This window comes from Cygnus olor, chromosome 18 (assembly GCF_009769625.2).
Source record: "Cygnus olor isolate bCygOlo1 chromosome 18, bCygOlo1.pri.v2, whole genome shotgun sequence".
Lineage (NCBI taxonomy): Eukaryota > Metazoa > Chordata > Aves > Anseriformes > Anatidae > Cygnus > Cygnus olor.
Genome location: NC_049186.1, coordinates 738,724 through 754,019, shown reverse-complemented (window position 1 = coordinate 754,019; position 15,296 = coordinate 738,724). Strand labels below are relative to the sequence as shown.

At 44.7% G+C, this 15,296-nt stretch overlaps 1 protein-coding gene across 4 annotated transcripts in view; it reads right to left on the bottom strand.

The window, feature by feature from the left end:
• Nucleotides 1–15,296, bottom strand: part of MAP2K4 (mitogen-activated protein kinase kinase 4) — a 94,593-nt gene that overhangs the window by 56,566 nt on the left and 22,731 nt on the right. For all 4 annotated transcript variants that reach the window (XM_040530169.1, XM_040530171.1, XM_040530168.1 and 1 more), the window contains one exon: nt 2,756–2,858. In XM_040530169.1, coding sequence (XP_040386103.1) covers nt 2,756–2,858 — 103 coding nt within the window. The remainder of the gene's footprint in view (nt 1–2,755; nt 2,859–15,296) is intronic.

Genomic DNA, 15,296 nt, shown 5'->3' with positions numbered 1-15,296 from the left:
TTTTTTTTCCCCCAACACTCCTGAGACCTTTCAAATCGAGAAACAAGCCCTAAAAAGAAGGCTGAATTTGCACCTTTATGGGGTAAGCAATGGCCATACACATTTCACCAGGGTACAAAGTCCCGGGCACTAATGAGGAACCCAGCTACAATCTATACCCTGGTACAACATGCATTCCCTCAGCAGCAGTGGTTTCTTTGCTTGGGAGATGCAGCTTACAAGAAGGTTTCCTTCCCCCTAACACACCACATGGGTATGAAGAACCCCACCTGCCTATTTTGCTCTCTGCTTGCGTAATAGGAAGCCACACTCCTACCTGTATATCCACCAATCCAGCCTGATCAGTTCCCTGTCCAAAACCTGTTAATCAAGCAAAATACAGCTAATAGGCAATAATAATAATAATTAGCAATAATACGGCAATAGGTAATAGCTAATAGCAATTTACATCTCAGTGCATCTGCAGGTCACTGCTGGCTGCCTCCTCTTGCTCACCACAGTTCACTGTCAGAGCTCAGAAAGGAAATGCAGAGGCAGAAACCTCGGCCCTCCTTGAGACAGAAGCCACAGGACAGCCTCCCGATTGGTGGATCCAAGTCAGAGAAACTCAAATTTCATGCAAGAAATTGACCTCTCTGTATCTTCAGATCCACCTATCTGGACCAACAGGGTCTACACAGGGAAATCCACAGCAGCATCAAGCCAGCATTCGTGTCAGGACTTGGCACCAGTGAGCCCAAGGCCACTGAGTTCCATCAGGCTGGGAGAGAAATAACTCAGTGAACAAAACACATCTTGAATGGAGAATGCAGCTGGGCCAGCTGGGATAGAATATCCAATTCAAAACTGAAGTCTAAAAACCTTTCTAGACAACGAAGGAAAACCATTCCATTCTCTCTGGAGACGCAGACAGGAGACACAGATACATCACCGCAATGCACCAACTGCAAGAGAAACGTTTGTGTCACTGGGAGAAGCGTGCAACCAGAAGATGTGAATGTTGCCTTTGAGAACTACATCCACTATATACCACATAAAGGCTGAGAGGATCAATTAGCTGTATCCAAGCTTATTCAGCTTCATCACAGAGAAGGCAATCCAACCAACATCATTCATCTCTTTCACCACTACTACAGCTTGTAGCCTCCCAAGAAAGCTTTAGTGCAGACACATCACCATCATTTTTGGCACTTTAATCATCATATCCAACCCAAAACATTTCCATATCCTTAGAACTAGTTACACTGTTAACCAGCTCAGGATCCCAGCCCTGCCAAGGACTGCAGCTCCCATGAAGACTGAGTAGTGCCTTCTCAATGGACAATGTTGACAGTCTCTTGCACAAACATGATACTTAAGACGTCACCAATTAACTGTGAAAGCTCTTCCGTGCTAGACTGGAACCACTGTGACTTCAAGTGAATCCAAGACAGAGATCCATGGAGATAAACACAGGAAAGTCAAAGCTGTATAGATGGCTTATAGCATAAACTCAATAGCCGAGATGAAGTCCCTTATTTAATGTACATGGGGAGTTTTGAGAGAGGAAAGGGTCCAAGATGGGGTTCTACAGAAAACTGTTAACAAGGGTTTGATGATGTTGAGGAAGGCACACAAAAAGCGCATATATAAATGCTAGTTCTACAACCAGAAAGAACACACTATTTTTTAAGAAATGAGTGGAAGAGAGAGGAGGACTTCCTGGAAAGGGCGCTTGTGTGGTAAGAGGAATCTTCTCAAGTACTCTTTTTTTTTTTTTTTTTTTTTTTAAATGTTGTAAATACCAGTGATAGCTCATCAGAAACATGTTTCTAACTCAGAAAAAGCTTTCTTAAAAACCTCCAGCGTAAAAGAAGCTACCAGAAATAGGAACAGACCACAGGGAATATATCCTCAGGAAGCAGAAGGCATCAAGCTGAAGGAAAGAGGCAGCAACATGCACAGCAAAGCAGAAGCACACTATAACCAAGGACACCCTGAATAGTCCAGGCAGCAAGGGAAGTTTCAAGTGCAGTTTCTGTCACTTGCCACTGACAAAACTCTCAAGACCTGATAGGGAACTTGAAGAGGAAAACTTTAGGACATCTTTGCACACTAGCTGAATTCTGCCACACGAACAGGCTGTGGGTGCGTCACCCATCAATCTAGATTGGTGGATCTGAGGATACAAAGCTAATACTTTCTGTGGCAATGTATTAGTATTATTTACTGGTGTCAGGAACAGCTCTGCCACACTTGCATTCAAACTTTAGATAGTATACTGAAGCTAGTGGTCTATAAAATTCAGTGAGGGCTAATCACTGTACAACTCCCTTGAATCTCCATGTTAGTAGAACGACGTTCCTCAAGTTTTTGTTCATTTTAGTGCTAAAGAATATAGCACAGTTATGTCTTTCACAAATAACACAAATTTCTCTCTAATGAAAAGTAATAAGCAGTATATAAGGAGACAGGAAAATGACAGTGAACAGGTCTTGCATTATTGGCTACAATTTATCTGAAGCTAATTAATTCTGGAAGACAGTAGCTCCAGTGTAAAACAGAAAGATCCCAAATTTAACCTTTTTTAATTCTGGAAAAAAAAAAAAAAAAAAAGGCAAAAAACCCACAACCTCCTTCTACAGTGATTCAAACTAACTGATTTGAACAACCTAGAAATAACTCAAGTATTCAAACTGCATTTAAAATAACGCTGTTTGTTGGCTAAATAATTTCAAAGCTGTTCCACTACTTATGCCTTTGGCTTTATACTCACATGTGTGGATTTTGGAAAGGAACTCCAGAAGTGTTTAGAGTAAATCTTGCTGTGGACTTGAAAGGTGGATTTGCAAAATTTAACTTCAGCGCTTTGCGTTTACCTGGGAGACAACGAACAGAAAGTAAACTTTTTGTGAGCAACAAAATACCATTTTGTAAGAGCATTTGGAAATAAACAGAAAAAATAAACACATTTTAAGAAACTGAAAACATATTTTACAATGACGTTAGCAAATCATAGTTTGTGTTAGGGACACAGAAATGGAGAAATGGAGTCAGTTCTCACCCCATGGTCTTTCCTCATCCCATTCCAAGCCAGTCGCCAAACAGAGGTGTCCCATGGACCTTCTGTTGCAACTGGAGTGTCAGCATCAAGCCAGGACTACCAACAGCCATGGGCCACCTCCATACCCAGGCCCTGAGCTCCCTCCATGCACAATCACTCATTTAAACAGATTTCACACCGAGCTCAACTTCAGTTAGGTGGCAAAGGGAGCTCGACTTACTTGGCACAGCTTGGGCATGCCTACCAGATTCAGGATGGATGACACCGGAGAAGGGGAAGGGGAAGCACTGGATGTGTTTTACGTGATACCCCAACTGCACGAGGACTGACGGGTCTGCTGACCCTCCTCAGCCTAACAGCAAGGAGGCACGATCAGGCTTCAGCAAGGATGGCGGAGAGCTGCTGTGTGCTGCTTCTGCCAAGGGGGTCTCTGCGCAGGGAGTACAGCTCAGCCTGTCAGAGCAGTGACCAGGTGGGAGAAAGCTTTGGTCTCCAGTCAACTGAGAGACCATGAGGAACAACATACATAAAGAGAAACAGAAACACAGGGAAGGCTGCTGATCACCACTCTAGCCACCAGCTATGTATTTCTTATTAAAGTTGAGATGACCTGCACAAGCACCAGCAGGATCAAAGATTACAAAGTGAGATGTCCCTTCCCAGCCCTCCCACCGGGCCGCAAAAGGTCCCCTCCTGTCCCATCTGGCTGCAGGAAACCTATGCTCCTCTGTACTAAGCAGCCCCACTTTAATCTCCACCCGCAGCTTCCCAAGATCCTGATCCCGAACCCCTCAGGCTTCTTGCTTCCTGGTGGAGGCCCGAACCACTCCATGCTATCTGCAGGTTGGATACTGCCACCTCCCATCCCAGGCAGCACCAGCTGCCCGATACCTGAATTCCTCCAAGACCTTTCTTCTGCCTGCACCCTAAGGCGGGTACCAGATTCCCAAACATACTGCAGGCCTTTTGGGAAAAGCAGCAAACACTGCAGAGCACGAGGTCTGAGCACAAGCACCACTGCACTCTGTAGCTACTCTACCTCGCACAAAGAGATAGGTGTTTTTAGTAACTCCAAGACAACAGAAAGAGGAAAAAAAAAGTTAAAGTCCTTACAGCAATTTCAGCTTGAAATATTACAAGGATGATGACATTCATCTAAAAACAGCTTGATAAATCCAAAAAGCTCAGAACTGGGGATCCACTCAAAAGAAATACAAACACCTGCAGCCTGGAACACGCAGGAAAGCCTGTGACTACCAAACACCCACCCGCACCTGGCTGAGGCTCCGCAAGGCCTGCCGTCCCAGTGACACACCACAGCGCGCCTGGCTACGCTCTGCCTTGAGGTCTGGCTGCATGACGCAGTTGCTGCTGCTGGTAGGATTAGACCGACAGCACATGGAGCTCTAAAGCGTCCCTCTGACCTTCCCCAGTTTGTAGTTTTCACTTAGGAATGATCACCTATTTCCCCTATAATACCTTTGACTTCTAAATTATTAATTCAGCTTTGATCTTGCTGCAATACAAGAATCTATCTGGAAATATCTGCAAATGTGTTGCATTTTCTGAACAGCACCTCATTTGTTATAAATAAACACCACCCAAGAAACTCATACAAAATTCAGCAGCACGAAACCAACTATTCAAGGCTTTGCATCAACCACTTAAAATAAACAACACATCATCATTTTTATGTGACAATTCACCTGCAGATTTCCATAAAGCCCCAGCTAGTAGTACTGGCAGCCTTTCATCACTAATAATGACAGAGAAAAGGGACAGCGAGGATTTCCAGCCTAGGCACCCAACTGGCTGGGATGATGCCTGCTGCACTGCAGAGCTCAATGCTCCCAATGTGTCTTTCTTGGGTACGTTACCCACATGACACTGCACAGCAGGAACTAGGCCGCAGGACTACAAGGAGACTAACAATAAAATACTTGTTTTTAAAAATCCTGAACACGCTGCAACAGGGTGAGCAATGAACAGCAATGCTCCTTTCAAAAGTAAAAGTACAGACCTGTTCATCAGAATATGGAGAAATGTCACTGTTCGCACTGACAGGTGGTCTGCTTTGGGGTACTTTCCCTTCTGTTGCATCCTCTAATTTTGTCTTGCCTTGTAAAAAATAGAATAGATTTAAAAAAAATTTCTTTGGCTTGTACATTCGTAAGTGAAAGAACCCAAAATATCCATTAACTGTCTTGTTTGATGAATTGATTTATAAGCGCAAGGTATCCTTCAACAATGCTGGCATTTTCAAATTTCATCTCTCAAATCAAGCCTCATGAATCTTACTTTTTCCTATAAAGACAATTATTTCCACATTTATCCCACATCCTCTATTCCACTGAAAAGAATTTAATTGGAGCCGAAGGGTGCCTCCCTAAGCTCAGCTGGGTGGCCTGGTATCTAAATTCTCGTCAGCCTCCAAGCCTACCCTTCACTGCAGCCAGGGGGAATATCTTATTTTTATTACTTACATCTACCCCAAAGATGACTCACTTTGAGCAAGACAACACAGAGTGCATTTATTAACCAAGTTTCCTCTACTACTTGGACACTGTCACTCCAAATTCTTCCAGAACAATGGAAAGTCTACATAAATAAAATAGTCCAATCGAAAGAGACCTACAAAGATCATGAAGTCCGACTGCCTGGTCACTTCAAGGCTAACCAAAAGTTGAAACATATCATTAAGGGCATTATACAAATGCCTCTTGAACACTGACAGGCATGAGGCATTGACCACCTTGCTAGGAAGTGTGGTCCATTGTCTGGCCACCTGTACTGGGTCTGGCTGGGACGTTAACTTTCCCTGCAGCAGCCCATACTGTGCTGTGCTCTGCACGTGTAGCTGGAACAGCATTGGTATCACACCAGTGTTGTGTCTGATGAGCAATGTTGGCACAGCATCAGGACTCCCTCCAACCCCTCAAGAGCCAGCAGGCTGGGGGTGGGCAAGAGGTGAGGAAGGAACATCACCAACCAAAGGGATATTCCCTACCATATAGTGTCACACTCAGCAATAAAAGGCGCGAAAAGGAAGAAGAGGGGAGGGGTGGGCTCTCATTGTGAAAATGTCTGTCCTCCCAAACAACAGCTACGTGCGTTGAGGCCCTGCTTTGAGGACGTGGTCAAGCATCGCTCGTTGGTGGGAAGTAGAGAGTAATTTCTTTCCTCTGTGCTTCCACATGGCCTTTGTTTGTTTTTTCTTACCCCCCCCCCCTTTTCTCCTTTCCCTTTTTTCCCTTTAGTTAAATTGCTTAATTAATAATATTTTTTCCTTAATAATTATTTTTTCCTTTAATTAATTTTTTCTTATCTCAACCCATGAGTTGTTTCTTTCCTTTTCTTCTTCCCCTCCTCTTCTGAGGAGGGGGAGTGAGAGAGCAGTCGTGGTGGAGTTCAGCTGCCTATCAAGGTAAAACCAACACACCACCCTCACAACAAAGAATTTTTTCCTAATATCCAGTCTGATATTAGGAAATCCTCCCCTCACACAGGTTTGTGCCACTCCCTCATGTCCTATCAGGGAGAAGTGACCAGCACCTCCATCTCCATCTCCCCTCCTCAGAGACTTGTAGGGAGCAACGAGGTCACCTCCTTTTCTCCAAACTAGAATAAATAGTGAGAGGCAGACACAGCAACAACACATTTCAAAGAGCACCAGGTGACAGTAACATTTCTTTCTTTTTTAAATGCCTGTCCATACACACACACCATGTCCTGATGTCCTCTTCCCTCAGCAGCTGAGCAATTCTCGTGCTACCAACCATGCAGCAGAGCAAGATGCAGTTGTTGGGTGGGTACAGAAAGCAGAGTTCCTAAGCTCACACTCTTCTGGCACGTGTGCCTGACAAACTTCTGGCAAATCGCTTAAAGGAAGCAGCAGAGCTCAATTCTGCCTCATACACAATGCAGAAACAGAGGAGGATTTGGAAAAAAACAAAGGTAGCAAAACCAAAATGAGAACCCATCCATCGCTCCCCGTGGAATTAAACAGCAGAACACAACACCCCCCCTCCACATCTTTGGTGTCCATCACCTACAATATTCCAAAAGATCAGACACTTGCACAGCCAACAAAAGCATTCAAAGCTAATGCTAGCAATGCTGTCAGCCAACAGAGAGGCAGAGCAATGTGCACATCACATCTGTCTCTTGAGTGGTCCTGCAAGGCTCCTGTGAAGCACACGGCTCTGGCAGGTCTGCCACCAGAGGAACCGGGGCCTCCTGGCAGGGCCCAGCATGGGAGTCCGACCTGCCACATGGCTGAAACACCGTGCCGCCGCCTGACCAAACGCGGAGACCTCTTCTGTCTAAATGCTTGAGTGCCTCTGCTCTCTGAGAGCAAAGAATAGGCACAGAATTCACAACTGCCCAGGGTCTTGGGGATTGCAGACATGCTCCTAGAACTTTCCCTGGCTCATTTATTCTCCCCAGTACCCCCCAGCACCAGGCTGGTGGTGCCAGCTCTTGACAGGTACTTCCAGGTGATGGTTATACAATCCCTTACTCACTTTTCCTGTTACTGTTGCACAAATTCTGCTCTCAGACTGGATCCAGTGATTTAGAGCTTTCATCATTCCTCTGGTTTTGTTTTATTCACATGCCTGAATGAAACACTATCCCTCTCTTTCAAGGGCAATGGTACACAAGATTTTCCATTTCCAGCCACGACATTTATACAACGTGAATGTTTGTCCTTGAAGTAGCCCAAAAGAAAGCAACACAATTAACTATGAACTCCTATCAGTAAAATCCCCTCTTCTAAAGACCTGCTCCTATTCTTTACCTATCTGCATGCTTTATGCACTAAGTTTCTCCTTCCTTCCAAACGGTGAGAGGATGTTTTGTTTGGTTGGTTTTTTTTAATCTATTACTATGTCAGTAAGTTTCTAATAGTTTCAACAATGTCAGTCTAACACCTGGATCTGGATTTTCTACAGATCCAATCAATACAGAAGCACAACCTAGACTTGGAAAGCAAACAGGATGGTTGCTTTTGCTCAAGTGTTTAACACAGAACAGGACTGTGGGAGACACGGCCATCTTCAGAAATGCTGGGAATTTCCATTTACACTACTGTAAACAAAACGGCACATGAACCGACACACAAAACTTAATTAGAAGTCAGACTACAGTCACAGCACATATTCTTCTCCAGTAGCCTTTCAAAATTGAGTACTTCAGCTACACAATCTGAGTTTCATCCCCCAGAAGACTTGACAGCTACATACCCCTACTCCTTGCAAAAACTTCAGCCAAAACTAACTGGAGGCAAAAGACCTTCTTTAGATTTGTGTGTTTTGCTGGTGAATTTGCAGTGCGCAGATTTAATTCAGACCACCTTGTTCCTCTAAAATAAAGAGGCCTGGGATTAACATTGTTTCTGAAATTAGCTAATGCCTCTATCACCATCAAGGTTACATGCTCAAAATTGTCCTAAAACACGCTGTAGAACTGTCTACCTTATGTAATTAAACATCCTTTACCAGTTTTGCTAACAGTACATAATTCTAATCATTGACTGCTATAACACCCACACCTCTTGAGAACTGTGAATGCACCAAAGAAGTGAAAGTTTGGGGGAAGAGGGCAGAGAAGGCTAATTTTGGAATATATTGCTTTTTCGTAAGTGAGGTTAAACCTCAAAACCACACCTGAAACTATAAAAGTTCTTCAGTTAGGTTCTTCCCAATTTTGACTAACAGATTTGTCAAACCGCTCGTTAATGGTCATAATAAATTCAGATTACATTTGAATGGAGGATGGCCCTGGTTTTGGTGAAGTGCTAACAAAAGCTTATGTTACGAGGGAATCTAAACAGGAGCGTATCTATTCTAGGTTATACTTATCTCAGAGCCAAAACAGCTGTTTATTGCATGTTCATTTTCTATCCATAAAATGATAGTAATACTTATTTCAAATCATTACATTCATAAAACAATAGTATTCCTGTGTTCAAATCTATTTTAAAAAAAAAAAGTCTGTTTTAGCACCAGGCTGCTGCGTAGCACTGAGATAGAAGAGGATATTTTCCTGATGTCCACCTACCCAACAAATGCACATCCCTTGGCACTTCATTGGTCATAGCCAAAATGGACCCAGCGAAAAGCAGCTGGGAAGCCTTACCAAGTACACACAGGTGACCACCTACACAATGGCCACAGAAGAACAACCCAGACTCATAACACACACTTGTTTCCTGCTGCACTGGTAAGCAGATGCTAGGTTAAGTACGTAATTATTTATGTGCTGCTATCCATCACCAGGATTAATCCAGGCACTTGGCTCTGCAATTACGTTCTCATCACTCTTTTTGAGGCTGCTTTACCATAACCACAGCCAACCAGTCTTCATGCAAGAGGAAACATCTATCTGGTAGATAACATGAAGTACAAAGTATTCCTTCAGAGTTATACTCTGTATTTTCACTTCACCTGGGACAAGTACAAGTTCAACAAGCCTCCGAGTCACCTCCTGTTGGAGAAAAATCTATTTTTTCCTAGAATTTCCCTACATTCCTGCATGCCACACATCAATAACAATGATAACAATGTCCCAGTTATACATATGAAAATGCTCAGTTTCCAAGCAGTAAGACTTTCAAAGCAGAAGTAGATAAATGGATTTTCTTATAGGTTTCTGTTTTGCAGGGATACAAATTGACCCCTGCCAAAGTGCTTTCCGCTTGGTTCAAATCTGCGATATCAACCACTTGTTGTCACGATGTGAATGTGACCGTCACAGTGTGAATGTGACTGTTCTCTCTGGTTGGACACCAAAGTCTCTCTGCTGCTTGCAGAGCAGCAATATGCCAGGAGCCAAGTCCACACTTTATTTCCTTATTCTAGTAAAACCAGGGGAAAAAAAAAAAAAAAAAAAACGAGTTATGGCAGAAAACAGCAGGCAAAAAAAAAGCAGAAAACCAGCAAGGAGGGAAAAAAAGGACATTGTAATGAACTTTGCAGTCTCTTTATCTTCGCTTTGTAATACTAAAACAAGTTAAAGAGAGAAAATGAGGAACACTGGAATTTTAGTTAATAGTTTTACAAACTGTATCTACAGAAACTCGCTTTGAAGAACAACAGCACAAACATTTTCAGTATGTCTGTTACATTTCCCTTTAATGAAACCTGTGATTTAGAAGAGTCCAAGAGCCAGAATTGAGATCCAAGATGACAACTTTGCACTCCAGGAACATACTAAGTATGCTGATTTTTGGAAGTCACCTCATTGGAGCACTTATCCATAATTCATCTACAGCCCCAAGCATGCTTCCGCAAAAATACAGAAGCCCAGATCAGGCGGGACTCTGGAACGGTTACTGGTCATTACCTTCCCCAGTCATGAAAACATTATGAAGTAACACATTTGTACTGAACAAAATGCTAGCAAGACGTTTCAGTAATTTAACAATGGGAGGTGGCTCACAGTTGCACAGATGCTCTCCGCTCCAGCGGACATGCCCGTCTGCAACTTGCAAAATGCGGTTTATGTTGCTTCCAGCAGCACATGCAACTGCTTCTATAAATACCTCTCCTACAAAGCCTGGCTAAAGTAGGTTAGGCTTCGAGAGCAAGAAACTGCAATCAGATTAAGATCAGTTCTCTCAGACTGGAAACTCCCACCAGTAAAGTCCTAAGAATGAAGTCTCTGAAATGTCTAAAATCCACCATTAATCTTCAGCATTTATTATCCCTGATGCTACCCTGTGTGAAAATGTCATCCACATGAATAACCATAAACTGAGTTAAAACTATTTGAGCTTTGGGAGCAGATCAGCTGCAGTAAAAGAGCTTAGATCTGTGCCTGTACACGCATTATATGCTGAATATAACAGGACACCCCTGCACATGTATGGCTAAGTGCACAACAGTGCTGGTGCCAGGCAGCTCTCTGCTCAGAGAGAACAAAACAGTAATGTCAAAAGTCACCTTTCCACCAAAACTGGAATTCAGGCAATTTCCAGCTGGAGAGCATGAATATGTCGCTCAGCCACACTCAAATGCCAAAGCTGGCAAAACACTGGAGAGAATCTGGAAGGTCCCGTTGTTCCAGGCAACTTCGCCCAGCCAGCACATTGCAGTTACAGCCAGAGCAGATGCTTGTGAAAACAGGGCTGCCCTCAAAGGCATGCTTTGTTTCAGTCACAGATATTGCAAAATTTTCATGCTATCCGTGGTTGATGCCATGTCATGTTTCCTCCCACTGCAGCATAATCCTATATAGACCATAGTGGAGCAGTTGCCAGAAGGAAACAGTCACGCTGGCCTGGGAAATTTACTGCAAGGCACCTGGAGCCCTTCCTAATGTAAAACAACAGCAAATTATGCAAAGGGCTGTGCCAGGTGCTTTTTCATTATAAAACAGCACAGCAAATTCTAAAATATACTGTGTGGAGGAAGACTGGGGGGGGGGGGCGGGTTGTTTTTTGGGGTTGTTTTTTTTTTTCCCAATTTTAGGAGCACACAGACCAAAAGCAAGGAAAAAAATCTGCCCTTGAGGCCTTTGCTTAAGGTCAATGGAAAGGATTTAGTTTCTTTGGACAAAGCAACAAGTATGTTTCCATCATCCCTCTAGTTACCTTATGCCAGGAAAGTGGCAATGTCAATCACAGCCTGCATCCCACTGGCTCCGTTCAATAGCTCGCACCCACCGCTGAACCTCGCGTAGTGGGAAGAACAGCAGGCATCAGGAGTGTGGGGTCTTCTTCTGTTCGAAGACAGAGTTTTTCTGGGGGGAGGGACCGATTCTGTTCACCTTGGAGCTAGCATATCAGGTTTTATAATTCTGAAGACTAGAGACCACGACAGGAACCTGCCAAAACCAAGTAACACTCGAGTGCAGGAACGTCTGCAGGAAAGAATGAAGAAAGCCCTTGGCCATCAAGCCAGGAGGCATCTCCTGACAAAGCAGCTTTGGATTTCCTAAGTGTAATTGCTGATAACCCTCTAACTCAAAAAAAGGCCCACATGGCACTCGCTGATGTCTCAGGTGGGATTAGCAGAGCAAGTCTGGGCTCCTTTAAGAAAAACGTCCCCCAAGAAGCCAACAGAAATGATTGAAACTTCTGATTCCTCCTCCTTTGCAAGGCTCTCCCTTGCCTCTTGCTTTTCTCCCATGGGCTGCCATCACATGGAGGCTCCGTCCCTTCACTCATCAGGTCGTCCCTCGTCACTGCTCAGGAGGAGGCAAGCTGCAAGAGGGGCTTCAGTCCCCAGCCCCAGCTGCTCCTGACAGCAGTCAGAAGGAACGCCCTGCTCCACATCTCCATGGCACAGGAGGCTTTGTTTCTGCTGCTCCCTGCTCAGAAGCCTGTTAAACAAACTGCCTATTTTTTGCACCTCATACCACCTACGTGAAGGGCACTGCCCAAGAAAGCGCTGATTTTCTGCAAGAGGTTTCAGCGCAGGCAACACTGATCCCTGCCAGTTCCTGCTCCCTGTGCAACTCTTATGTTCATGTCTTCACACCTTCCCAAGACAAGCCCCTGCAGCCTTTCCAAGGTGCACAGGTACCAAAGCACTACCAGGGGACATGGGCCCTCTGCTCAGAGGGGAGCTCAGGCAGCATCCCATCCCAGGACACGGACATGCGCACCTTGAGCACGCCAGAGAAAATGGATCAAGTTGTTCTGAAAAACGATCCAAACTGATTAGTGGAAGGCTGAGAGGAACACCACAGGAACCCTTACAAGTTGGGGAGCAGCCCCGCAGAGAGGGATCTGGGGGTTGTGGTTGACAGCAAGTTGAATATGAGCCAGCATTGTGCCCTGGCAGCCAGGACGGCCAACTGTATCCTGGGAGGCATCGAGCATGGCATCGCTAGTCGGTCGAGGGAAGTGATTGTCCCGCTCTACTCTGCGCTGGTGCGGCCTCACCTTGAGTACTGTGTGCAGTTCTGGGCACCACAGTACAAGAAGGACATTAAGCTGTTGGAGAGCGTCCAGAGGAAGGCGACGAAGATGGTGAAGGGCCTAGAGGGGAAGACATATGAGGAGCGGCTGAGGGCACTGGGCCTGTTCAGCCTGGAAAAGAAGAGGCTGAGGGGGGACCTCATCGCGGTCTACAACTTCCTCGCGAAGGGGAGTGGAGAGGCAGGTGACCTATTCACTGTAAACACCAGTGATAGGACCCGCAGGAATGGTGTTAAGCTGAGGCGGGGGAAGTTCAGGCTGGACATCAGGAAGAGGTTCTTCACTGAGAGGGTGGTTGCACACTGGAACAGGCTCCCCAGGGACGTAGTCACTGCACCAAGCCTGGCTGAATTTAAAAAGCGATTGGACTGTGCACTTAGTCACACGGTCCAAACTTTGGGCAGACCTGTGCAGTGCCAAGAGTTGGACTAGATGATCCTTATGGGTCCCTTCCAACTCGGGATATTCTATGATTCAAGTTAGAGACAACTGAAGAGGTACCAACAAGCATTATCTGCCACCGACTGGTTGGCGAAGCTGAGAGAGTGTTTGCATGAAAACATTAATGCTGCACAAACACGCACAAAGAAAGTGCTGGAAACAACTTGTGCTAGGGTGAACAGACTTGTACCGGAGCATGCTTTTAACACGCTGAAGACTCCAGCAGGCAGGGGTTGATCAAGGCACTGGGTTTCTTCTCCACTTGACCACTGTTTCCATTAGCAAAAACCCTCTGCAATGCAAGGACAGCAGACCTCCATGTTGAGATTGGATCCAAAACTTTGCAACATATGCTTATTTTTCCAAATATCACCTGATACCTATGCATAGCTAAAACTACACTGAGCCAAATTTTCAAGTTAGAATCCGCTTCATGTAAGCTAGGTTCCTTCTCTGTGAGCTCCCAAATGTCCTGTTCTTTTGAACATCTAATCAATGTTTTTAAAGACTTAACAAGGAGCTGACCCTTTCTGAAAATAGTCTCATTTGCAAGGTTATTTAAAATACATTTATCTATCTGCATAGAATCATAGCCTATCCTGAGTTGGAAGGGACCCCAAAGGATCACCGAGTCCACTCCTGGCTACACACAAGACCAACCAAAAATCAAATCCTACGTCTGAGAGCATTGTCCAAATGCTTCTTGAATTACGGCAGGCTCAGCGCTGTGACCACTGCCCTGGGGAGCCTGTTCCAGCACCTAAGCACCCTCTCAGTTAAGAACCTTTTCCTAATATCCAACCTGAACCTCCACCGATGCAGCTCTGTGCTGTTTCCTCGGGTCCTATCACTGATCACCAGAGACTGGTCATCAACACCTGCCCCTCCGCTCCCCTCGTGAGAAGGTTATGTAGGCCACTGCACTGGGAAAGATTTTGCCTTGCTGCATTAGGAAAACCTTTGGTCTGCACCTCAAAAACAAGAACACAGACCCAAAAAGCATTTTTGCTTAGTTCTGTTGAATTACAATGGAGGTTGTGCAACTACTAAAGAACAAATCAAAACACAAATCAACAGAACATATGTAAGCTTTTAGTTGTCTTTGAAAGCTCTGGAAGTATTTTACTATTTTTAACTCCTTCTTCAGAGAATTTCTGCTCAGCAAACCCAAGGCAATTTTTTGCTAAGCTTCAAAAATGGCACCTGTAGACATGCACAGATCTATTTTTGTACTTCTCCAATCTGTAATTTCATTAAAAAAAATATTTTCATTCAATTGGTAAGAGCTAGACCTGGAGAACACTTCCCTGAACACATCCTCGTCTCCTTGTGAACCTTCAAACCCTGTCCCATCAGGCAGTCAAGTTCACACAAGGTGCACTTGACCTCTTGCACTGGGCGCTCCAGCCCTCAATACCTCAGCATTTTGAGCAACACAACCCCAATCCAGCAGCTCAGTCATGTTCAGGCTTTCAGAAGATGAAGGACCTGCCACTGATCGTCCTCTCTCCCTGTCATGCAGTTCCTTGGCACTTGTATTTCAGACACAACCCAAGTTTGTCACAGCCCACCCAGCGTGGCAGCAGCAAGAGCCTCACTATGGCCACACAAAGTTTGACTGGTTCCAGTGCCCCTCACTTGCTCATATCCTATTTTCGCGGGACAGCAGATTCCTGATGCTGTAATGGACATATGCTACGCAGTACTGGGAATTTCCTCTACAAAGCATTCACTGTGGCCATAAGTCCTTCACTACTGCATCACAGCTCTTCCTGGAGCACAGAGTACTTTGCTTTTCCATCTCTAATTCCTTGAAAAGCAAAGGAAAATTCACACAGCAGGGGAAAAAATACCTTAAACAAATATTGGTCTACTTTCTATTGAAAT